This window comes from Nematolebias whitei, chromosome 5 (genome assembly GCF_014905685.2).
Source record: "Nematolebias whitei isolate Nwh7 chromosome 5, NemWhi1, whole genome shotgun sequence".
Taxonomy (NCBI): domain Eukaryota; kingdom Metazoa; phylum Chordata; class Actinopteri; order Cyprinodontiformes; family Rivulidae; genus Nematolebias; species Nematolebias whitei.
Genome location: NC_056502.1, coordinates 4,946,395 through 4,972,309, shown reverse-complemented (window position 1 = coordinate 4,972,309; position 25,915 = coordinate 4,946,395). Strand labels below are relative to the sequence as shown.

At 42.9% G+C, this 25,915-nt stretch overlaps 1 protein-coding gene across 2 annotated transcripts in view; it reads right to left on the bottom strand.

The window, feature by feature from the left end:
* The window catches only part of paqr6 (progestin and adipoQ receptor family member VI), a 26,792-nt gene extending 1,944 nt beyond the window's left edge, over positions 1-24,848 (bottom strand). Inside the window, exons 1-7 of one of the 2 annotated variants that reach the window (XM_037676086.1) lie at positions 24,533-24,848; positions 9,196-9,461; positions 6,214-6,341; positions 5,888-6,093; positions 3,219-3,345; positions 998-1,094; positions 592-736 (exon numbers count right to left, since the gene is read on the bottom strand). In XM_037676086.1, coding sequence (XP_037532014.1) covers positions 592-736; positions 998-1,094; positions 3,219-3,345; positions 5,888-6,093; positions 6,214-6,341; positions 9,196-9,461; positions 24,533-24,593 — 1,030 coding nt within the window. In that variant the 5' untranslated portion in view covers positions 24,594-24,848. Of the gene's footprint in view, positions 1-591; positions 737-997; positions 1,095-3,218; positions 3,346-5,887; positions 6,094-6,213; positions 6,342-9,195; positions 9,462-17,503; positions 17,598-24,532 lie in introns of those variants that run through there. The other variant, XM_037676087.1, reaches the window with a different exon arrangement.
* Between the last annotated feature and the right edge of the window lie 1,067 nt (positions 24,849-25,915).

The window sequence follows — 25,915 nt, the reverse complement described above, 5'->3', positions numbered from 1 at the left end:
GCGATGTTTCTGGCCGTTTGCGATGTTTCTGGACGTTTACGATGTTTCTGGACGTTTACGATGTTTCTGGACGTTTACGATTGCATCAATGCTCTGTGTAAATCACTATTGACCTGTACGATTTTAGTGCAGAGGACTGTCAAAAAAAAAAAAGTAGATTTGATCAGATTAAAATTTGGGGCTAATTCTGCTAAAGGTTTACAAAGTTAGCGAAATTGCTAATCCGCTACATGGAAAGTTAGCTGTAAATCTTGTAGGGAACATTTCTGACGTTCACACAGTTGAAACTTCTCTTTCTTTTGTTTTGTGCAAACATTTGTTTTTAGAAAGCAGCAGATAGTTTCTGACTGAATACCTCGAAGGTCACGGCTGTTCCCTAAACTCAGTAGATGAGTAGCAGACGTAAAAATAAAACTTTGAATGCAACTAAACCACAGAATGGCAAAGAGATAACCAGCTGTGGGACAAACTAAATGATTTTAATAAATGTATGAAACAAAAGGTCTCAAATACTTTCAGCTTTTCTTCAAACTGTGGCTGTGCAGCCAAACCACTTCAACCCAAGCTGCATGAACCCCCAGAAGCACGTACCGATGTAGTCGAAGCGGCCCGGGGCCAGCCGCTCCGGAAGGTGAGCGGTAAACAGGAAACAGGTGAGGAAGGCGAAGAGGAGGTGGTAGCTGTGATTGGAGAGAGCGGCGCTCTGACTGCAGCTTCCCCAAAACCACAGAAGGACCTGAAGACACAAACAACCGGATCTGAGTCCGACTCTAAAACCACTTTGGATTTGGTTGAAGGGGAAAAAAAAAAAACTTCTTGCATAAAGAGTTATCTCCGGGATTAGAAGATTAGACTGTGGATTACTGGAGCCAAGTCTTGTTAGTAATCTCAGTAAGACATGGAAGTAGTCAGGTGCGGTCGCTTACATAAACAGATTTTATTATTAAAATTAAAAATCTTTACAGAAAGTGCAGTTCTGGTGTGAGGACTCACTCACCCGGTAAAACAGAGGAACGGTGTCAAATATAAAGGGCACGACGAACGCTCCGGTGCGGAGGGCTTTACTTCTCTTTGGAAACTGCAACTCCACAAATCTGTGCAGAGACAAACACAAAAATGCTCTTCAGGCTGTTCAGCCAGCAGAACTGGCAATGCTCAGAACATTTATTATGTTGCTCAGTTTTTATTTGCATCTCCTCCGACAGTTTGAAAAAAACTCCCACAAAATATACAACAGAACCTGCCTCAGTCTGGGAAAGTGTGCAGAGACTTTGACGGGCCACAGGAAGTTGGACTTTAGATGTCTGAACGAGCATTTAGAGATCTTTAACTCTTTTTATACAACAAAGTGTTGAAGGGTTTATCAACTTTACAGCTTCAGATTCATAAAATAACAGCAACATTTGGACCCAAACTAACTTCGATTAAAGCATGAAAACAATTCAGCGTGTCCAAATAAAAGGTAAATGGACTGCACTTATAGAACGCCCTTCTATCTTATCGATACTCAAAGCTAGGCCTGTCACGATAACACATTTTGCTGGGCGATTAATTGTCTCAGAAATTATTGCGATAAACAATAATATTGTTTGAAATTTGACAATAATTAGTAATTATTGTAGAGCAGCACGGTGGCGCAACTGGTAGAGCTGCTACCTCTCAGCGAGCAGGTCCCCGGTTCAAATCCCAGTCTGGGGGCCTTTCTGGGTGGAGTTTGCATGTTCTCTCCGTGCATGCGAGGGTTTTCTTCGGGTGCTCCGGTTTCCTCCCACAGACCAAAAAACATGCATGTTAGGCTGACTGGTGACTCTAAATTGTCCCTATGTGTGAGTGAGAGAGTGAATGGTTGTTTGTCTCTATGCGTCCCTGTGATGGACAGGAGACCAGTCCAGGGTGCACCCCGCCCCTCGCACAGTGACAACTGGACATGGGCACCGGCGACCCCCGTGACCCAAAATGGAAAAAGTGGGAAAAAGATAATGGATGGATGTTGGTTAATTTGTTTTGAATGTAGTACCTTTTTTGACCATGGGGTGGCAGTATAAGACAGTTTGAACTGAAGGATGGATAGTGAGATACGAGCAGTGTGCCTCTTTAAGAAAAAATGGGAGGGAGGCCCCTTGACGTGACATGGGCTGTCTCTCTTCGTTTCTCAAAATGTCAGACGCTCGGTGTGGTTTGAGCTCTTTAGCATAGCATTTTTCACACAAAGGTTTTAATTAAAAAAAATCAGTAAACAAGTTCTCAGCTTCTTTTTGCAGAGAAAAACAACTTTTTACACAAAGGCACGGGTTTCAACCGTGCATTTTGGAGCTTCGACAAGATGGAGGTTTTTTTCTCCCCCGAGATCGGCCTGTTAGCTTAGCTCGTAGCTTAGCTTCTCAGCTTAGCCGCTTTTAATGATCCAATTTTGGACGGTTTAAACAGATTTTAAAAAGAAAAGAGAAAGGGAGGGGCCAGTGAAGAGCACCGGAGTTGAGCTTTTTGTCATCCAGTGTCTTCAGTAGAAAAAGAGACACAAAGAAACGATAAAGCTGATAAATGAAAATAAGGTTGATAATATTTATTTATCATGCAATTAATTGATTTATTGTTTATCGTGACAGGCCTACTCAAAGCACTTTATACAAGCTGTGCCCTCATTTACCCATTCATACAACACTCTACTAGATCTGTACAAAGACTAATCAGTGCTTGATCACATTCATACACCGATGGGACACACATCGGAGGCAATGACCAGGACACTTCAGCATGTGACTGCTGGTGGAATCGAACCAGCAACTTTTGCATTGCAAGACGACTAAAGTAAAAAGCTGCTTTAAAAGATCAAATATTTGTGTTTTATACACCGAGTTAAAGTCCTCTGTGGAGCTAGAGTGGGTCGTCACGACTTCCAGAGCTGCTGAAATGAAAAGAATTTACTTTGTCTGAGCTTCAGCAGAGAATTTAACCCTGCTGCTGCCCTTGGGTCAAAACGACCCACGAGACATGACGGCCTTTATGCTTTCCAGACACTTTCCAATTACGGCCAGAATGCAAGCTTCAGTCAAACAATCAGACATTGTGAGGGTGTTTTTTTTTTTTTTTTCCAAGTAATCGGGAATCAGAGTTACATAAACCCAACCAGCTGTAATCAGGTTGCTTTTCCAGATTATATAAAGCAAACATTTACTCAAACTTCAATATGAAATAATAATAATAAAGATTTTTTTTACCTGGAATAGCAGGACATGCTGGTACAGAACAGCGTGTTCCCGATGGCGATGAGAACAAAGTGTTGATGGAGCCAACTGTTCACCCAGCACTCGGGCATCACGTAGCTCCCATAACTGACGGCACAACCTGCAGGCGAAAACAGGTCCAGGTCACTTCTCGGCTGCCAACAGGACTTTATCACACTTTATGAAAATATTTTTACGTTTCTGGCTGTTTTCATTCAGCTTTTATATGAAAAATATTCACGTTCTGACCAAAAGAGGAAAGTCAAGCCTAAAAACTGTGACATTCAAAACAGAAGAAATCAGCAAGCACAGTGCTGCAACACACATTTATGTTTAATAAAATATTATAATGTGTATTTGCATATATATGACAGAGCAGATTAAGATTTTTAGCACCTGACAACATTGGGGGTCATATAATCTGAGCCCAGACCATCAAATCACTCATCTGTAATTTCTGGTAAAAAAACCACCAGGGGGCGACAAAGCTCAAAACATTTATAATTACATGCAGATGTTTACACGTGTAAAGGTGCAGGTGAAAAGATTGTTCAAATAAAATGTTGAATTTTAAAATATGAAACAGTTATAACGCTAACAGTGAATGTGACTCTGTCTCATGACTTTGCGTTCGGTGTGTCGTCCTCCTCGTCTTCACTGATGTCTACATCCTCCGCCTATGTTTGGTAAGCGGCTGGTGTGTTTTGAAATAAAAAGTGCAATAAGTACAAGAGCAAGCGTGAGAGCGGAGTTGAATTCAGTGCATGTAACTTGGCGGAACGAGGCCGACTGATGTTTGAACAACTGGACGGCGACTAGGAGACAACAGCTGACAACAAGCCAGGTGTTTCGGTTTCATCTCCAAGGCAGACGAGACTTTGGAAAATATGATTTGACATAAACCGTCAAACATTCCTCCTGAGAAAAGCAGAATATTAAACACGGACTGACATGTAAATCAGGCTTCGGCACACATCCAGGAGGCGCAGCTGAAACATGAAGCTCAAACGAGCCTCGAGTTTTACTGACAGGAAGTTACCGGAACTGTCAGGTGTCCACAAAAAGCCAAACGTACACAAATGTAGTTAAATGAGAGAACGCAACAGGTTCCGGTGGCTCGTTGTTCCACATTTATATGATGCAGAAACTTTTCCAAGCTGAAGTTTTCTCTGAAAGATTTCCACCAAAGGGAACCGGGTGCATTTCACGGTTTTTATTATCCATTCAATCATAAATCTGTAATAATTTAACCGTTATGACGTAAAAACAATAATTTACTGTATTTTTCAGCCTATAAGTCACAGTTTTTTTGCATAATTTACATGCCCTGTGACTTATACACCCAAGTGACTAATTTATGTGTTTCCCCATATTTATAAACCAATTTTTGGCTGATATGAGCATTGTCATTCATTCTGACTGAAAATATTGAACACTTCAGCCGAAAGATGGCACTCAAACAGTATGGCATGCTGTTGTGTTATGTAATAGGTAAAAGTGGTTATTAATGACACAATTGGCTTGCCGTAATTGCTACCCTCGCCTGGAGCAACCGTCAAATCATCTTCATTTCTCTGCACCGCCCCGGCAAAATGAAGCTGATTTGACCGTTGAAGTGCATTTATTTAGTAAAAGTTCAACTAAGACACACATTTACTATAATGTCAAGCAAATAAATAATTGTTTTAGGTGCTTATCTTGTTAAATTTTGAAGAAATGCACAGCGAGTCGTCCCTCTGCTCGCTCATAATTCAGCGAATCAGCTTTTGAAATGCAGCTGATTTGACCATTAAAGTGCATTTATTAAGGAAAAGTTAGACTGAGACACACCTTTACTATAATTTTGAGCAAACAAATAATTGTTTTTAAGTGTTAATCTTATTAAATTCTTGTTAAAGTCCTCCTGTGCACGCTCCTGCGGCCGCCATTTGGCAGCCCATTGTTTTTTTGGCACAACACCGGCCCACATTTCCAGGTTGTCAGCGGTGACACGTCATGGATGCGACTTATACGGCGAAGCAACGCATTTATGGATTTTCTCTACTTTATTAGACATATTTGGACTGATGCGACTTGTACGGCGGAAAATACAGTACAGGGTGAGGAGCAGCTTTATTTGCAGAAGAGACTGCGTACGGCACATTACACCCCCGTCGACAAACTTCATACAGTGATCTGTAGCAACGGCCCGGACAAGCAAAGACCTCGTTTAACCTCTGACCTTCATCTTCACCTTAGAGCTGGGCTCATGAAAACCTCATGTGACACTCCATCTAAGGATGCATGCGTGTAAGAAGTTTTATGAAATTATCTTGAGTGGATCAGAAGTTATTTGCGGGACAAGAGAACGTTTACGAACGGTCCTTTAAAAAATTTAAAACGTACAAATTCATCACTTTGTGTTTGCGGTACGATTAGAGTTAATTACATTTTTCCAAACTTATTTCATCTTGGTGTTCATTTTGCTCAAATGTTCAGGTCAGAGGATAAAAATGTTCTGATCTTTTATGGTGAAACGCAACACGACGGCAGAACTGTCCTGTCCAAAACCGAACCTAGAGTTTGTTTCCTGTAAGTAAAGTTTATTTCCATTAGACACGTCAGGACGGATGAATGTTCCTTTGCTAATAAATGCTAACAAGTGAACTTGTCAGGTGCATTACCCAGGCTGTAGAGGCTGAGGGCTCCGTAGTCGAAGAAGTAGCAGATGTGGCGGGACTCTGGGGACATGGTGCTGAAGGTGTGTGCACAGCTGGAGGTGAAGGGGTAAACGCAGACGAGCAGCATGTACACCAGCAGGGGCCAGGTGTAGCTGTCGTTCAGGAAGTTCATCTTGGAGCAGAGGTCGCAGAAACGCCACACGAAGTACCTGCGAACAGCACGACCCATCAGCGCTTCATCGGCGAGCTTCTAAATACGAAACGTGTGCGCCAAAGTGCAGCTAAAAGGAACGAAGGAACTGGAGCTCCGTTAAATGATCTGAACCCACCACGTGGGCAGGAAGTGCGTCCAGATGTTGATGGTCTCGTTGTTCATCTGGAAGCTGCTGAGGACGCAGTCCAGCGCCGAGCTCCGGGGGTGACGGTACCCCGAGATGATGCTGTCCTCCCTGAACACCTGGGGACAAGAAGGGACAAACAGGCTGTCCATTTAACACAAACAAACAAACAAACAAACTCTGCCGCTCAGAGTCTAAGCATCTTTAATTTACTAAGCTTTACTCAATTAATTGTCATTTTTGACGTCATCTCATTCTACGTTTTTTACTTTGAAGAACAATTTAGTAAAAAAGCCGTATTCTCTGTGGAAACATTTAAGTTGTGTTTGTGCTCAGCTTGCCTAATCTTATCTTATCCCCTCGGAAGACGAGCCTGAAACTTCAAACAACTTGGGGGAAGGGAAACGTTGGATCAGAACATTATTTTGCACCGAGCTGCCACAGGTTGCTGCCGTCAGTAAAAATGATTTGTTGAAAGAAACCATGAACTGTGACCACTCTTGCAGCCCTAAGCACCAACACCTTTGGTACAAATTAGATTTTATGAATCTAATCAAAGCCAGAGTAGAAATAAATAAAAGGTCTAAAGACTAATTTGCTCCACAACTGAACGCTGAATAAACTCTTTCCAACTGAACAAAAAGTCGAACGATTTGCTGATGATGGTGTCATTTCTTTTGGGCCGGGGCATAAAAACTAACTTTACTAAATGATACCGACAGAAAAGGCTGACGTCTCGTCTTTTGGTTTAAACTGTCTCATGTTATTCACAAGAATAAGTGAAGATCAACACAAAACGGTCGATGGTTATTAGGAGGGGGTGTTGTCAAGAATAATTTCAGCTTTGATCAGATACTTAAAGTCAAACTTGTTCAGCTGATACTTTATGTTGAAAACCTTTTCTAATAAACTTATATAACCTCAGAGACAATATCAGAATGTTTTCCTTAAAGCAACAAAAAAAAAGATTAACATGATCAAATGTGTAGATTAAAAACATAAAAACGGCTAATCTCTGCAAGATTAAAACCACTGCTATTTTGGCTCAACGCCATTTTTAATCTATGAATCACTTTAGAAAGGAGCGTTGCACCGAAGTAACGAAGAACATTAACAAAACCAGCACGAAGAGTTCAATAAGACCGGAATGAAATCATCAATAAAAAAATAAACACGATAAAATCAAGCCGTCCAGCTCTACTAGCTTTGTAAGAGTAGGCGTTTAATGGGGCCTAACGGTTATATAACATGCAATGATGAAAATACGTGCACATTATTATTATTATTTTATTTATTTATTGGTAAACGATTCCACTATTTGAAGCAGCAGCTGCAGAGATGTGATCATCTCAGAACATCGGAACGCGTCTGGTTAACTGACCTAAGACTTTCAGCACTAACGCCACGACTCGGATGTAAAACTGCTCCAAACAGGATTTAGGTTTAGGAGATGAAGCTGCAGCGTGGATGCCGGCCAGCACAGACGCTTGGACTGCCGGGCTCTGGCTCCCGTCGACGGCCTCAGACTGCGACCGCATTCCTCCACCGTTTGCAAACCGAGCGTGTGCGATTGGCTGCAAGGAGCGGGAGGAGGTCTAACACAGGTTCCCTTTGCACCAAACGCTCCAGAGAACTTTGTGAGGGTTCTGGAACAAACGCTGCAGGAAGAGAGAACTTTTATAATTCATAAAGTTTCCTCATTTTATTCAAATTCAAATTCAAAAATACTTTATTAATCCCAAAGGGAAATTATTTGTTGTTGTAACTCGTTATCCTCATTTCATTAAGAGATGTTATAGATACTGATGCTGTAGGCAGGAAGGATCTCTTGTAAAGGTCCATCCCACAGTGGATCCTAAGAAACTGGCTGCAGATGCCGTCCGATCCGTCCACCCAGACTCGGCTGGCCTCTCGGTTCCCCCGGGCTGTAGGACCGCCCGAATGCCGGGCAGAACTCCTCCCAGAGCGATGGCCACTCCTCCCAGCAGTCTGCCGAGCTCCTCGTCACTGTGGACAGCCAACTGTAGGTGCCGAGGGACGACCCTGTCCTTCTGCTGTCATGAGCCGTGTTTCCTGCTAGTTCCAGGACCTCAGTGGTCAGGCACTCGGGCACAGCTGGCAGGTAGATGAGAATGCGTCCACAGAACATCCTTTTCAACTCACGAGATTTGGGGCTGTAGTTGAGATATTATTTGAGCTTTTGAGATGTTAATCAGCTGCTGTTGGTTGTAGAAAACTGCCTTGTTGCCATGGTTACGCATCATAACAAATGTCCAAAACAAAAAAAAGTTTCAGTAAAAATCCTTCCAGCTGCACAGCATCTGATACCAGAGGAAACAATCATCCAAAAAAATGTGACTTACATCCAGAAAAAGAGGAATTAAAGTTTCCAAAAGCAAAATCTTAGAAAGTAACAGAGCTGCTCCAACATGCAGCCACCTGGAGCGGCGCAATTCTAGAACGCAATTCTAGGGTATTCCACTAAATGAAAGAATGCATATCGCGTGAAATCTTTCTTTAAAACTTTGGCATCAACTGCATTAACTGTTGGAGTTGACGCGTGTTAGCAAAGCACTCACCACTGGACGGAGTGTGGCTGCAAAAACACATGCTGCTGTGAGTAAATGTGCGTGGGGCCTAAAGACTTTCTTCACCTAATGAGTATTCTTTATTTTTAATTAAAGGCAGCTTTTTCCTGTTATTGTGTCGTCTATTTTTATTTGTTTTTAATCTGTCTTGTTACATTCGGGCAGGTTTGACGCAGCTATTCAAATTGTTGTTTTCTGTTGTCAACGTCGTAAAAAGGTTTGTAATCAACAAAAGTAACTAAACGTTGTTTTAGCGCGGTCGGTACGTCCACAGAGAGGCTGCATTTGAGCCTTTTGGAGCGCGAGCGTGGTAAAAACACGTTACATACGTGCGTTTTGTTGCCGTTCTGTCAAGCTGCAAGTGGGGGTTCCTGCCCCGTCTTACCTTGGGAATCTGATGGATTTCGAAGACCTGGGACAGTCTGATGCTGAGCAGGTCTGTGGGCAGTCCGATGGCGCCCCTCCCTCTCTGACACACCTCCCTGAGCCTGGCGCGCCCGCGGCGACACAGCACCAACCAGACGGGGTAGTTGAACATCAGGAATCTGGTCCCTTGGTTTGGACTATCTGGGTCCCATCTCAAGCAGCGCCCCCAGCCCTGGGACCACCCGGCGCCGTTATTGGTCCCGATCCCCCGCCACACTGGAAACACTGCGGGACAGCAGAGACAAACGGGGTTAGCTCTGACGTCCTTCGTCCAGGCACAGACTTCATGTGTGTTCAAACACTCCTCCTCAGGTTTACATGTGATGTGAGCGAGTCGTTCAGTCTGCAGACGGTTTACGAAACCGTTCAAGACGAGCGAGACAAACCATTTGTTAAAAGAACTTAGCTAGAAAGAACATTTGCAACAATTAGCACGGTTGTAAATACAATATTAAACTGAGTTGATTTACGCTAGCTGCTCTTAAAAGTTACGTACAGTTTTTGTTTCCAAATCTTTGTTGCAGCTGCAGGAAAATGTCTCATTTTAAGGCCAAAAAATAAAAATAAAAACCCCAAGATGGTTCCCTCAAAGAGCCGTGGTGACTTGAGAAGAAGAGAACTAATTTAAGAGTCAGGTTTTAAAAAGTATCTCCTTCCTGCAGCTAAAATTTTACTAAAGAAGCTGAAACTTGAGCTGAAACAGCAGAACAATAGCTAAACGTTAAATACACAGAACACCAGCTGAAGTATCAAAAGGTCAGCTGAAAACTGAAGGAAGCAGAACGCTAGTCAACGGTTCAAGATACTCGTTAGAAGCTAAAAGCAGCAAAATGCTAACTAAAGGGGGCAGAATAGTAGCTAAAAGGGAAAGGAAGGCAGTGATTTTTTTTTATTGAAAGCAAAGCTTTATGATAGTAGAGCAACCTCCAGCAGATAGTTGTGATAACACATATATAACATTATAAATGTTTATACATTTATAGATAACTGGACTTTTGTTTAAAACAATCAGTATTTTCACTCGGACCAGAAAGTTTTACAGTTTCAGACGTTACAGAAACAGTCGGACTTGGCAAAAGTTCAGACAAATAAAACCAAGATGGTAAAAAATATCCAAAATGTGCCACGTTAAATAATGATAGACGATGTACACGTGCACCTTGTTGATCGAGATTTTGCCTAAAAGTCTGATGTTTGAAATAAAAAACGTCTTGAATTCAAATCATCAGAAGTGACAGAACTCTCTTAATCTTTATTACAAACGTAGCTGTCATAAAACGGACTGATCAACCGAACTGCTGACGTCACATTATCGTTGCTGTATTTGCATTTCGCCCAGGACGAGACAGATTAACAATCTCGTTGGATTCCTTCTTTGTAAAATAAAGCTTAAATAAAAATAAATTAATTAAATGATCAGATTAAATAAACTGATCCAACCAAAACTCCCCTGAGAAGCACTTTTTAAACATGAGGATAAATGTTTCTTCTGGTCTTTGCTGCCGTTACAGCTCCCTCCTCGTGGGGGTCCCCTCCACCACTGAGGGTCCGGCTGCTGACGGCACCCCAGCTGCAGAACCAGGCCCGCTAACTGTGACAAAGCGAGCTTTGAGGCGCCTCACAGCCTGAGAGGACGAGCCAAAGGGTGGCTGTTCCACGCTGCGCTGGATGGAAATGAGGCCACATGCACGCACACGCGCACACACACACACTATAAAAACCTTTCACACATCCACTGGTGTAAATCCTTCACAGCAGCTCACAGACAAACGGCTCGTTTTAACAGTTTTAGCTCTAAAACCCCTGAGAGTCTGAGTTTGATTAGACAAATCAGAGATGACGTTGAGGTTTCGGGTAAGTTTTTATTTAAACATGCAACACGTGGTTCTGCTGTTCACAGATAAATCTGTGTGTAAAGAACATCTGATGTCGCAAAGAGGAAGTCCAAGACAGTTAAAGATCTTGTTTTAAACAGACACAAAGTGCTGAAAGACTTTGCTGAAGAAACTAATTTATTTAAGCTAAAAGAAGCAGACCGTTAGTTAAAAGTGGTAAAACACTAACTGAAAGCTAAAAGTAGCTAAAGGCCTGCTAAAAGCTAAAAATAAAAAAAATTCTATGTAGAAGCCAAAAGTAGCCAAGCAGTAGCTAAATGCTAAAAGTAGCAGAACGGTGGGTAAAAGCTAAAAATAGTTGAAGCAGATTTAAAAGAAAATTGTTTTTGAAGGAACTGATGAGATCTCTACCTATTTTTTATGGGGATATAATTTAAATAATTTGAAAAGTATAGAAATGATAAAAACCAAAAGACGTGGCATCTATCTCCTGAAGCAGCTGAACGTTTTGAAGCTGGAACAGCTAAAATAGCACCATGCAGAAGTCCAAAACTCTAAACAGTAAGACAGTAATTTGAATGCTTAACCAGAAATAACACTAAGAACACTTTGACTATCAACTAAGATCAAAATCTCTGGATTTACTGCCGACTGGATCTGACACACGAACCAGACAGGGAGGAAACGTTTAAGCCATGTGGGCCAGGAACGTGGACTAAACTCTCGTGAAGGCGCTCCAACTCAGCCGAAGGTTAAAAATCACATTTATAATCAAATAGATGCTCTGCAAAACAAAAGAGTGACAGATTTAAAAAGAAAAGTTCTCTCTATCAAACCAGTGGCCGGTGAACTTTTTCAATATTTCAATGTTTCTGGTCAGAGCCCTGAGACGACTTCTGTTGTGACGTGGTGCCACAGAAAGAAACTGAATTACATTTTATTTTTACGAGACGTTTGCTAAATGGATTAACGGCAGTAAAACAGTTGCAGGACAGAAGCTGAGTCACAGTTTATCTGTGCGTTGACGACACGATGTGAAAAATGCTAATCTTTCATCGTTATCGGTTCCACTGCACAGCTGTGTGTTCCCACACGATGATGAGATGAGTTCTCTGCATTTAACCCTTCACACCTGGGAGTCGCTCCGGGGGAGCAGGGGGCAGCTATGTAGCACGGCCGGGAGTTGAACCCCAACTTTCTGGTCCCAAGTCGGCTGCCCTACCCATCTCAGCAAGTATTATATATATTTTTATATATTTATTATTCTTTCTCTCTCACATAGGAACAGTTTAGAGTCACCAATCAGCCTCACATGCATGTTTTTGGTCTGTGGGAGGAAACTGGAGAAAGCCCACGCATGCACGGAGAGAACATGCAAACTCCACCCGGAAAAGGGCTGAGATTTGAACCGGCGACCTTCTTGTTGAGAAGCAACAGCTCCATCAACTGAGCCACCGTGCCGCCCTTTATCACCATCATACAAATTAGCAGAAAGTCCTCCAGCTGTGCACGGACAGTTCTCTCTGCTGGTGGATTTTACACAACATCTGTTGTTCATTTTCTTCTTTCCTCCGTTAGACGCTCCTCCTGTTATCTTTGGACGGAGTCGGGCGTTTCCTCTTGTTTTCAGGCCCTATGCAAAGGCGAGCAAACGGATTTCTGCTCCACATTTCCGTACGGCAGCTGGACTGAACTTCCTCGTAACCCGGTTCAAGACAGAAGGAATCCGAGGAGGCGCGGATCTTTTTCTCAATAAAACTAAAAAGGAAGAGCGGGAACGTTTGCTGAAACAGTTTAAAAGATTAAAGCCAACACTTGTTGGTGTTTCCGTTTGATTCTCATCTCAGTGAAGAGTTGTGCACGTTTCTGTTCTGACACGTGAGCCACGCTCCAACTGATCCAACGTCCTCCTTCACCTCCTTCACTTCTTTTACCCAAGCTCCGTGTCGACGCTCATTTGACCAAAACAACATTTTCTTCTCATGCCATCCCCCTCCTCTGCTCATGATCTCATCATGTGACCTCTCTCAATGGCCGTCTTTATGGGTCTGAGACTGGCAATGAGGCGGGCACGCACACACACACGCACACACACACACACGCACACACACGCACACACACACACGCACACACACACACACGCACACACACACACACACACGTGACCTGTCTGAACGGCTGCCTCGGCTCCATCTCCGGGTTCAAGTACGGAAATTTCCACTGTTCTGCTCCAACGTTCAGTCCAGCAGATAATTGTGATTATTTATTGCTCAGCTTCAAAACCTTTGGGGCGAAACGCCTCAGGGACACACCACCTCCACCTCAGGGACACACCACCACCTCCACCTCAGGAACACACCACCACCTCCACCTCAGGGACACACCACCACCTCCACCTCAGGAACACACCACCTCCACCTCAGGGACACACCACCTCCACCTCAGGGACACACCACCTCCACCTGTCTGAGCTGCTAATTTTCCTTTAAGTGAACGTGTTTGAGTTCGAGCTGCCTTTTACTAAAATCTAAAGACGTCCCCGCCAGGTGAATTTTATTTGAAGATTTTTAAGATTTCAACGGATGGAGATCTAAAATTTAAAAAAAAAAGGGTTATGTTTTATAACAAACATAAAAATGTCCATTAAAGTTAAGAACGCACATCACCCTCTGCCTCAAATACCAGTTTTGAACAAAGTTCTTGTTTGAGCTCAGAGGTCTGTGGCGATAAACAATAAATCAATTAATCACATGATGAATGAAAATTATCAACCTCATTTAAATTTATTGTTTCTTTGTGTCTCTCTTTCTACTGAAGACACTGGATGACAAAAAGCTCAACTCCGGTTCTTCACTCCCTTTCTCTTTAAAATCTGTTTGAACCGTCTAAAATCGTGTTGTATCGTTAAAAGCAGCCAAGCTACGAGCTAAGCTATGAGCTAAGCTAACAGGCCGACCTCGGGGAAAAAACCTCCGTCTTGTCGAAGCTCCAAAATTCACGGTTGAAACCCGTGCCTTTGTGTAAAAAGTTGTTTTTCTCTGCAAAAAGAAGCTGAGAACTTGTTTACTGACGTTTTATTAAAAGCTTCGTGTGAAAAATGCTACGCTAAAAAGCTCAAACCACACCGGGCGTCTGCCATTTTGAAAACTGAAGAGCGACAGCCCATGTCACGTCAAGAGGCCTCACTCCCATTTTACTTAAAGAGACACGCTGCTCGCTCCCTCACTATCCATCCTTTGGTTCAAACTGTCTTGTGCTGCCATCCAGCAGTCAAAAAGGTACCACACGCAAAAATTTACCAACATTTTTTTCTTAAATTTGACAATAATTACTAATTATTGTCAAATTTCAAACAATATTATTGTTTATTACAATAATTTCTGAGACAATTAATCGCCCAGCAAAATTTGTTATTGTGACAGGCCTACTCAGATTATGTGGCATGAATGACTCTCAGCTACTACCACACCTAAACTCAGCTCAGCGTGTGTAACTGGCTGACTTGGATCTAGTTCTGTGTTTGTGAATGTTCACTAGCTGTGGTGGCCATCTTGGGTCATTTATATTCCAAAATGTAACGATTTATCACTTTTCATACAGGATCAAAACACAGACCCTCCTCTGGTGTTGAAAGCTACTGAATAGTAGTGAGTTTTTAAACGGGATTTGAAAACCGAGAGGGAGGGGGCCTGTCTGACAAACAGAGGTAACTCGTTCCAAAGTCTTGGTCCTGCTACAGAGAAGGCCCTGTCACCTCTGCACTTAAGATGAGTTCCTGGAACTGTGAGGAGCAACTGGTCCGCTGACCTCAGGGAGCGTGGTGGGACATACGGTTGTAGCAGATCAGAGAGATTGGGGGTGGGGGGGGGGGACACTCTTCAGTGATTTAAAAACATACAGGAGTATTTTGAACTGGATTCGAAAGTGAACCGGTAGCCAGTGCAGGGAGGCCAAACAGGAGCGATGCCGGATGTCCTTCCTGAAGCAACCACAGCCCACCGAGCCACCACAGCCCTCTGTGTAGAGCAGAGAGCTGACATCTAGGGCGCCCGGGGGAGCAGATGGTGGGGGTTAAGGGCTAGGTCTGTCACAATAACAAATTTTGCTGAGCGATTAATTATCCCAGAAATTATTGCAATAAATGATAATGTTTGAAATTTGACAATAATTAGTAAATATTGTCAAATTTAAGAAGAAATGGTTAAGTTTGTGTGTAGTACCTTTTTTGACCACCGGATGGCAGTATAAGACTGTCTGAACCCAAGGAAGGGTAGTGAGGCAGAGAGCAGCGTGTCTCTTTAAGAAAAATGGGAGGGAGGCCCCTTGACAAGACATGGGCCGTCTCTCCTTCCTTTTTTTCCGGTTCTCAAAATGGCGGACGTTTGTGTGGTTTGAGCTCATTAGCATAGCATTTGTCACACAAAGCTTTTAATAAAAAAATAAAAAAAAACTGTAAACAAGTTCTCCGCTTCTTTTAGCAGAGAAAAACAACTTCTTAGACGAATGTAGCTTCGACAAGACAGAGGTTTTTTTCCCCGAGGTTGGCCTGTTAGCTTAGCTTCTCAGCTTAGCTGCTTTTAATGATCCATACATGCGATTTTGAACGGTTAAAACAGATTTTAAAGAGAAAAGAGAAAGGGAGGGGTCAGTGAAGAGCACTGGAGTTGAGCTTTTTGTCATCCAGTGTCTTCAGTAGAAAGAGAGAGACACGAAGAAACGATAAAGCTGATAAATGAAAACGAGGTTGATAATTTTCATTTATAATGCGATTAATTGATTTATAGTTTATTGCAACAGGCCTATTTAGGGTCTTGCTCAAGGGCCCAGAGTGGGGCAAATGAGGGTGGAGGCTGGTGTGTGCGTTTCACCTTTCCAACCCACATTTTGATGTCGGTCTGGGGAGTTAAACCGGCAACCGCCTGATCACAGGCCCACCTTCTCTAACCTCAGCGCCACCACTCCCCCTGATTTTTTTTTAAAGCAACCAATATCAGCTGATTAATAATGTGTCCACATCTAGAAGCTCTCCGAGTTGAACATGAATGAGCCCCGATCATGAACCCTCCTCCGCTGTAAGGTTATTTTTATCTCTGACTCTGTGGCTCAACCAGAACAAATAAAAAGTAAACGCTCAGTCAGGAGACCAGATTCTGAACTAGTTTTTGTTTTGTTTCCCCTCCTGACTGCACCACCACCACCACCCCTCCATCTCCTCCTCCTCCTTCCTGTTAACTGTCTGTTACTGACTCGACGTGTTATACAACATCAGATCTGAATGGAACCGTTTCATCTGGATCAACAACATTAACATGTACTCTCGTTCACGTGGGTCTGTTTTTTTCCAAAAGGCTCCATCTGAAAACCTGCGATGACGCAACTCAAAAACGGGTACACGATGTCACACATGAACAAGTTTCTGCTCATTACTCAACATGTATGAAGTCACAGCTTAAACAGAAGTACAGAAATCTGAAACAACGCTACACCTCGAGTCAAATCCACTGAAACACTTAGATCACTGCTGATTAAAGAATAATCTAAGGTCGGGGAAAACTAAAGTTATAGACATTGTGGTCAATCTCGAGCTCAAAGCACGAGTTGTGAATGACTCAGTTAGCTTGATATTAGTAAAACGGACTAAATTATATCAACTGTTGTGTTTTCATCTTTAACTGGTTTGACTCCAAAAGTTAACGAGTCGTAGATTCAGTGATTAATATCAGGAAGTTTTGTTAAAATTCATTTAATGGTGCGCACCAGTGACCTGAAATGGAAGAAGCAGGTAAAATGGATGGATGGATGGATGGATGGATGGATGGATGGATGGATGGATGGATGGATGGATGGATTCACAAGCTATTTTCATAACAGACAAACAACACAAACACTTTCAACAAAAGTATTGTGCAATCAATTAGAGCTCGACGCGCCTGTTGGGAATTAATCTCAGCTACTACCACTCTAAGTTTGACCTCATGTTGCACAGCTCCCTGAGTTAAAGACATTTTTGTGTTTGCAAACTGACACTAGCTGTGGCAGCCATCTTTGCCTTCACATTACTTTCTGAACGTTTTATTAAAACTCTCCAACGGTTCAGGAAATATTTTCACAGACATTAACAGAAACATTCAGTCCCAGCATAACAATTAAGATAAGTTTATTTCTAAACAACTCGTCCAAAACTATTGACAAAGGCTGATAAATCTTAGTGAAGTTAAAAAAAAATGTTCAGAACTAATTAAAGTCTAGGACGTTTATCCTCGTTTTTTAATGTTACTGGTAATTTTTATTTATTTAAAGTCATTCCCATTCAACAGAGCTTTCCATAAACTTAGTTGAAGCAGATGTTTAACTTTTCAACATCGAATCGACGGAAAAGTTTTAAGTATTTTTTTTTTTTTTACGCGCATAGTTTTAAATGAACCGACTCACCGCGACCTTCGGCCATGACGCGGGGGCTCGCGGGGTCCTGTCCCTCTGAAGGCCGCTCGGAGCGCCTCTCAGTCCGGCTGGGAGTCTCCCTCTGTCCGCCGCTCTGTCTCAGCGGCTCTTTTGTTCTCGGCTCGCGCGCTCCAGCCAATAGGAAGCGCTGCTCGGAGATCACGTGGCCCTCCGGACCAACAACAACACGAGCCATGTGCTCGTGAATGTCCGCGCGCAGGCTGCGCCGTTTCTTGAAAAGTTTAAGAATCTTAAAGAACATAAAGATAAATGAACTAAAGGCTTATCTGAAAGGTTTGTTTTAAATAAAAGTAATAATTTGGACGGTGTTCTTATTGATACAGTATTAAAAAAAAAAAAAAAAGTCCAAGACAAAAACTTCTTGTTCTTAGTGATTATGGAGCCCAATAAGTGCCAGATGTAAAAAATGAATAAAAGAGTACAATCGTGTTACTTTGTTTCAAAACTGGTTTAACTTTGTCTAGATTCGTTGAGACTACACATTTTGTTCTGGTGTTACTGGAAACTTGGAAAATCTGATGTGAAAGTTTTGTTCTTAAAGTTCTTAAATGTTATGTATATATAGCGCATTTCCTGCATTGACAACACGCCCACAAACTTTTACCCAATCAAACAATACGTGGCGCATAGGCCTGTGAGAACAAGCTCAGCCGAGTCCGAAGCTGCTCCGAGAACAAAGTGACGTGGTTTTTGTCAACTACGTCAACGAGAGTCGATTTCTGCACTCTGGATGGAGAACGCAGGAGGACCCTTTCTGCTCCTCGACAAGCAGCAGGTGTCCCAAAGCACCTGCAGACAGCCCAGTCCTCACCAGGACATACACCCTCCCACGTTACCACACAAAGCCACCACAAACTGATCCATGGTAAGATGTAAAAATAACATTTATGTAAAATAAATCGCTGTGCTAAAATAACTCCAATTGTTTTTTTTTAGTCACTTTTGCCAGTTCCAAGCCTGGATAAGAAAAATCACTGTGTTGTCACTTTAGTTGGTGATATGCGACTTATTTGTGCTGCTGATCTCATGCTGCTGATTATCTCATGCTGTTGTGTTAATTCTAACCCATCTGCTCACCATAGACTCATGTTCGGGCTGCTGTTGTTACGCCATATTGTTTATTAGTGTTTAGCGTACATCTTAGATCTTTTAGCGTACCGTTTAGCGTATATCTTTGTTTATATCTTATATCCTTATTTACTGTTTCTTTATGTACTTTAGATTTTGCTATTTTTGGATGTAACTGGGAACTTTAGTACATCATTTTGTTCCACCTCAAGTGATGGAAACAATAAAGTTGACTTGACCTTGAACTTGACCTTGAAACTGAACTTGATAAAAAGCAGGGTAGGAAATGTGGCATTAATAAAAACAAGATTCAACAGAAAAGAGTTAATTTGCAGTCCTGTTTGTTAGTTTCTTTTTACTTCGTCATCTCTTCCACAACCTTAGTCTTCTCTGCTCAGTTACGCAGATGATGATATAATTTAGTGACTTTTAGGATAGCCGGTAGCTACTTTCCATCCTGGGGAGCGGCAACACTGACACTTTCTTTCCTTAGCTCAGGAAGTATCTCACTTGTTGATGAACGGCTTTTGTGACGGAGCGTCCAGAACATCTTGCAAAGTTCCTCAGGCGTTATAGAATATGATTGACCAACAACTGTTTGAAAGCTTGCACACAATGTTCACAGTGAGGTAGTGGTGGTTTAATATTGTGTTGGCCCTTTTCACTCCTGATAAGGGCGGTTAATAGCACGACATAAGACCGTGGGGGAGGTTGATGATCTGTCAAAGCAGACAGATCTTAGTACCTTCTATAATTATCTATAGGCCACATTCAAGCACAAACATATGTTAAGGGATCTAAAAGTCTGCTGTATTTGGCACAGGCTTGTAAAAATGATTTAAAGGTGTTTGTGCAGGTGCTTTCTGTGCCTGCAACAACTGGAGAACACCCTGTTCTGGACTGTAACTGCCGTGTTTCACGTTGTGTTTCTGAGAGCTGAATCCAACAGAGAACTCTCTTTAAAGCTTCTTAAAATAACGTCTTTCTACGGACGTTTCCTGCTGTCATCATGTTGGCATGCAGAGTCTGTGACACTAAAACAAGAATCCAACTGATCCACTTAAGTCTGAGAACTATTTGGATCAAGTGGACTAAGTGGGTCATTGAAATAAGGCAACAGATGTGCTTTTCAAAGGCAGAGCGCAGAAATAAAAAAGAAGCAGTTGTAAGGGTACCAACAAACGTAGCCACGTCTGTACAGAGTCCAGTCCCTCAACACGGAGCCTCAAACTGGTTTGTTGAGTTCGGCTTCATTTCCTGTAACCACTTTACTCTTGATCTCACAGCTCAGGGCACCGCACCTTCAAATGGTCTACCTACAGTATAACAAATTCCATGCTCAATAATCCAGGTATAAAATCCAACATTTTTCAGTCAGGTCATCTGGACAGTTTCTTTTTTTTGTGCTGAAACGTTTCACCTTCTATCCAGAAGGCTTCATCAGTCAAGGAAACACACAATAAAACTGATTCTTCCCCCAACAGCTTACTCCAAAGTGGAACAAACCAGTTCTGCTTGTGATAAGATGGTCTCTTTGGTACGCCCCTCCTCCATTGCCGGCCCTCTTCCTTGTTGACAGTCTTGTCAAAGTGGTTGAAAACAACAAAGTCCATGACCTACAGTATACTTTGTCTGCGATGGGAACACGCTTTAATAAAGTTGCACGGTCTTTTTACAGCTGAGTGTTTGTGGTTTTGTTTGACATTTCCCGTAAGAACACAACGTTCTAGTCTAAATCACCGTCATATTACAACTGATGTTAGTAATATTAATATTCGGATCTTGTCTTATTTTTAAACACATGCAGTAACTTTTAAATGTTTTGTGCAAAACACACCCCTCGTTGTTCCAGTTGGTTTTTACTGAAGTACTTCATCAGCTCTGGTAAAGGGTTTGGTTTAATGTATTCAGAATCCATGAATCAGATTAAACATTCTCCGCCCGACTCCAGCCTGGACAGGTCAGCAGTCCATCACCGGGTCGGAGACGCACGACACCAGCAGTTCTGCACACCAGTTAACTTTACATGCATGTGTTTGGACTGTGGGAGAAAACCAGAGGTGAAAATACAAACTCACAGAGAAAGGGAGCTGCAGAGATTTTAAACCAGCAGCCACTGTGCTGTCAGAGCAGAGCGCAAACCGTTCACGCCACTGTGCAGCGTTCATGAAGAACCGGACCGACCGTCCATTCGTTTTTTTTACCCGCGTTCCGTTAAGAGTTGCAGGAGAACTAATGCTCATCTCCAGCGGTCACAGGGCGAGAGACGAGGTGCAGAAACTTAATCTGCACCAGTTGTTTTCCTCATATCAACGGTCAATGCGTCTTAAAATCTGCCAAACACCGTATGTTTGTTTACCGACGAAAACAACCGAAGCGACTGTAAACTGGTCAAAAACAGTGACGTCCATGAAAGAAAGTGAAGTCCGTGAATTTTGATGTTTTGATTATTTATGCTCAGTTTTATTTGTGCTTGATCCTCGATATTTATTCTTCCTCCCAGTCACTTTTTGTTTTTGGTCTTTATTCACATTTAGCAGCAGTTTAAATAATATTTGCATCAAAACATCTTCTCCAAGATTCTTCACTTGTCCTATTCTGATAGATTACCCACACAGGTTTCTAATCTCACGCTTCCACGTGGTTTTCAACAGATTCAGTTTTTGTGTACATCGAGTGTGGACCCGCGGCGGTTACTTCCTGGTAAAAAGGAGTCGTTCCACCGTCCAACATGCTGCTCAGGATAGAGTTTTGTAAGGAAGTGACAACTTTAGAGGGATACATTTATTTAGCATTTCATGAACGTGCTGTATCAAAATAGGAACTAATTGTCGGTATTTTGATTTGAATCTGGATCTGAGTGTGATTCATGATTAGGCCTGTCATGATAACAAATTTTTCTGGGCGATTAATTGTCTCAGAAATTATCGCGATAAACGATAATATTGTTTGAAATTTGACAATAATTAGCAATTATTGTCAAATTTAAGAAGAAATGTTGGATAATTTGTTTTGGGTGTAGTATCTTTTTTCGACCACCGGATGGCAGTATAAGAGTCTTTGAACCAAAGGATGGATAGTGAGGGAGCAAGCAGCGCGTGTCTAAGAAAAAACGGGAGGGAGGCCCCTTGACGTGACATGGGCTGTCTCTCTTCGGTTCTCAAAATGTCGGACGCTCGGTGTGGCTCTTTAGCATTTTTCACACAAGGCTTTTAATAAAAAAATCAGTAAACAAGTTCTCAGATTCTTTTTGCAGAGAAAAACAACTTTTTACACAAAGGCACGGGTTTCAACTGTGAATACTGGAACTTCAACAAGATGGAGGTTTTTTTTTTTTTCCCCGAGGTTGGCCTGTTAGCTTAGCTCGTAGCTTAACTTCTCAGCTTAGCTGCTTTTAACGATCAAAAAAAAAAACGCGATTTTGGAAAACGGTTTTAAAAGAGAAATGGAAGGGTCAGTGAGGAGCACCGGGGTTGAGCTTTTTGTCATCCAGTGTCTTCAGTAGAAAGAGAGACACGAAGAAACGATAAAGTCAATTAAAAAAAATGTTGATAATTTTAATTTATCATGTGATAATTCGTGACAGGCTTATTCATGACCAGGACTTGTTGTTTTCTTATGGTCAAACGACTTGTGATTTGTTGTTACAACATAAACTGAAGTGAACTGAATTGCAAAACGCTCTAAAAGTGAAACAGAATGTTCTCCAAACCTGCTTTAAATGTTGGGTTGCGTCTCCTCCTGAGCTGGAAACCCTTTAACCATGTTGCTATTGCAAACATCTGCATTACAACATCCTCCCCTCCTGTCTTATGACAGAGACGACCTCAGTGACTCGGAACTTGCTGGAAGAACCACAACTTGTGAAGCCGCTGGCGTTGAATTTACAGCTGACTTCCATTTCTCCTTCCATCACGTGATGAGCCTCACGGTAAACCTGTGGCGAGGCTCTTTTGTCCGAGCGTTGAGCAGCGAGGACATCCTGTTTGATTCAGAGCAGGATAAACGTCCAGATTCGATAAACACGACTTTTTGTCCTTTTCATTGTCTGCAACAGTTTGAGTTTATCCAAAGCTCAGTGCGTCGTTACATCCATCTCATGGAAAACAACTCCCGACATTCCTCCACTGAACTACACCAAGTTAATTTAAGATTAGCAACAGCTCGACCGTTTTCCTGCCACTTCGTGACGGATGACACAAACGATATAGAACTCGGCCTCGGTCCAAGTTCTTGAAATAAACTGAAGCAACTTGAATCTCGCGCTTCAGAGCCACATGCTGAACAAGTCCTTGTGAAGTGAACTCTCAAAAACTCTCCTTCCAGGGTCGGAGCGTAAACCTGTTGGCTCATTCTTCACACTCTGGATTAAACATCAGCGCAGAGCTGCATGCTTCGTTAGGTGATTTATTTATAATCCCATTATTTCACCTAATTGTCTCGTTATGCTACATTTTGTGCTAACTCAGCTAAACCTAACAACTCCGAGTCCGTGCATGAGGTTCATAAAACCCAAAACATATTAATTATTTATATTGATTGAGATAAATCTATATTTCTGCATGTTTTCTTCGCCTCATCAATTAAAAAAAAATATTTGAATCAAAATAAAATTGTATTAAAGAATTATTAAATCCTATATTTTGCATAAAAACTTGCTCTGTATGGGATCGGGGGCCCGTTGTTACAGACTGTTCGGTCCCTGTAAGCGGTGCGAGACTGGTTCATTGTAAGTCGGACCCTTCAGGGAGTTGGACTCCTCCAGAGCTGCCCCTCGTCACTGATTCTGGTCACAACAGAACTTCTCGGTGCAGCTGGTCCTGTTGGCGTCATGGTGCCGTGACCTTCAGCTCTCACGGAGAGGTTCACAGACAAGTGTGAAGCGGCTGGGATGAGAACTAGAACCTCCAAATCTGAGGCCATGGTCCTCGGTTGGAATAGGGTGGTCCAGTTTGGAAGTGAGCTTCTGCATCAAGTGGAGGAGTTCAAGTTTCTCAGGGTTTTGTTCATGAGTGAGGGAAGAATGGAGCGTGAGACTGACGGACAGATTGGTGCAACCTACAGAGTATTGTGAACTCTGTGCTGGTCTGTTGTGGTGAAGAAGGAGGTGAGCTGAAAGGAGCAGCTCTCCGTTTACCAGCCGGTCTATGTTCCTGCCCTCACCTATGGTCCTGACAAGAATGAGATCCTGGATCCAGAAGGTCTTAAACAGTTTCCTCTGCAGGGTAGCTGGACTTTCCCTTATAGATAAGGTGAGAAGTTCAGTTCTCCAGGAGAGATCTGCAGTAGAACCGCTGCTCCTTCATGGAGGAGCCAGTTGAGGAGGTGCAGACATTCTTGGCATTTATGACTGGAAGGAGACACCAGGGGAAGACCCAGGACTGTCTCTCAGCTGGCCTTGGAACTCATCGAGTCCTCCCAGAAGAGCCGGAGGAGGTGGCTGTGACCTCCCTGATCCAGCTGCTGCAGAGACCTGGTTCCAAACAGGGACCAGGACTCGAGCATATCACGACACACGTGGGTCCGAGTTGCGCAACGCCACGTGTGGTTTTTATTTCTGAAGTCACGTTTGCGTTTCCATAAAGTGGGAGCAGCTTCAGAGGAAAATGCTCCAGGGCCTCTTGTGAGAAACGTGGGGGTGGGTTCTCTGAAGCACCAGGCAGTTCCTCGAAAGAGAAAGAATCAGCTGCTGCACCAGAACAGACACTGGATCCGAGCTGTCAGATTAGGAGCATGGAGGTGAAGTGATCCGGAGCGCAGGCACAAGGAGGACGCAGAGAACTGACACCCCCCCCCCCCCCCTCCCCCCGAGCCTGAGGCTCAGTGGAGAAGAAAAGAAACCCTGTTCGATCCCAGCGCGCAGCAGCAAGACGCGCTTAAATTCTTTAAAAACACAAAACTGGTGCAGGACAATAAACAAGCTTGACTTACGCATGAACTCCAGACACGCGAGACACCTCCCCAGCGCCAGAACCGACCTCTGCGTGGACATTTCTCTCGCCGGACCCGTGCGCTCTCAGCAGACTATGAATCCAGAATTGGTTCCTGTGCGTTTAAACTTCTCATCCCGTCCCGACAGCCCGGTTCCGTCCACACCAGAGTCCTGGAGCCCCACAGCCTCACTGCCGGGGGGGTCACAGAGGTTCCCCGACCCACTTTTCCCCAGCAGGAAACTGGGTCAACAGCAGAACCGCGTCCTGCGCTGGAGAGGTTCTGCTGTTGTTCGGTGCTGGGTCAGCTGTGGCACCGGGCCTGACAGAGGGAGGGGGCAGAGAGGGGGGAACAGCAGCAAAGAACAGAAAGAATGGCTCATGGAGACCCAGTCTGAGAGGAGGGAGGCCCTCAGGGACCGTTCAGAGGCCTCGTCACGTTCACTGCAGGAATGTTACAGTCTGCAGAAAGAAAGCTGCACCCACTTTTCATTTGGAGTTCTGATCCAAAACTTCTGAACCATTCCAGCAGGAACAAAATGTTCCTCCAGCCCAACACGCACACAACGAGACGTTTTGAGTTCACATCAAAACACGAGATTTGCAAATCTTTGCATTCTTTTCTTCACACTTAACATCCTCAGTCTTTTCAGAATAAGGGTTGTACTTGATTTTATTTTTTTGAAATCTACCTGCTGGGACTTTGCACAAGAGAAATGTACAGATATGAAGCCCCCAAAGTGTAAAAGCCTAAAAGGCTGCAGAGCAACCTTGCAAACTGAACGTGGTGATAAAAGCAGATCTGCAGGAGTTTGAAGAGCTCAGTCACAAAGACGAGTGCAAACAAACAAAAACGAAATTGACCTTTTCTTAAGTCTTCAATGGGATGTGGCTCTGATTTAAACTGGACTCGGACCAGTAGGAATCAGATGGCAGTGTGAATGCTGAGAGGAATAAATAGATATATGGTTTAATATATTTAGTCATCTACTAGAAACTCATCATTCCAGCTGACTGAACTCACACAAACACCTGTTCCTGTTAAATTTCTCATTTCTTGAGCAAACCCTTTGACTTGGTGTTGATAAATTCATGGTTTCTAAACAGGGACTGGTTTCTGCAATTGACTTGTTCAGGTTGCAGTTTAGTCCACCTTATTTTTATTGTTAGTCCTTATATAATGATTGCATCATATATAGTTATTTTGGGTGTGGGAGCTTGAGTACACAGATTCACTCCACCTGATGTACCAAGTGATGCGATGCAAATGACAAAGTCTCCTTGAACCTCGATATCACCGACTTTGAGTATATTTTTTTAAATCAGTCCTCGTTAAGTCTGGTGACAAATAACTTAATTGAAGCGTTGGCAGCTTAGCTAAAGG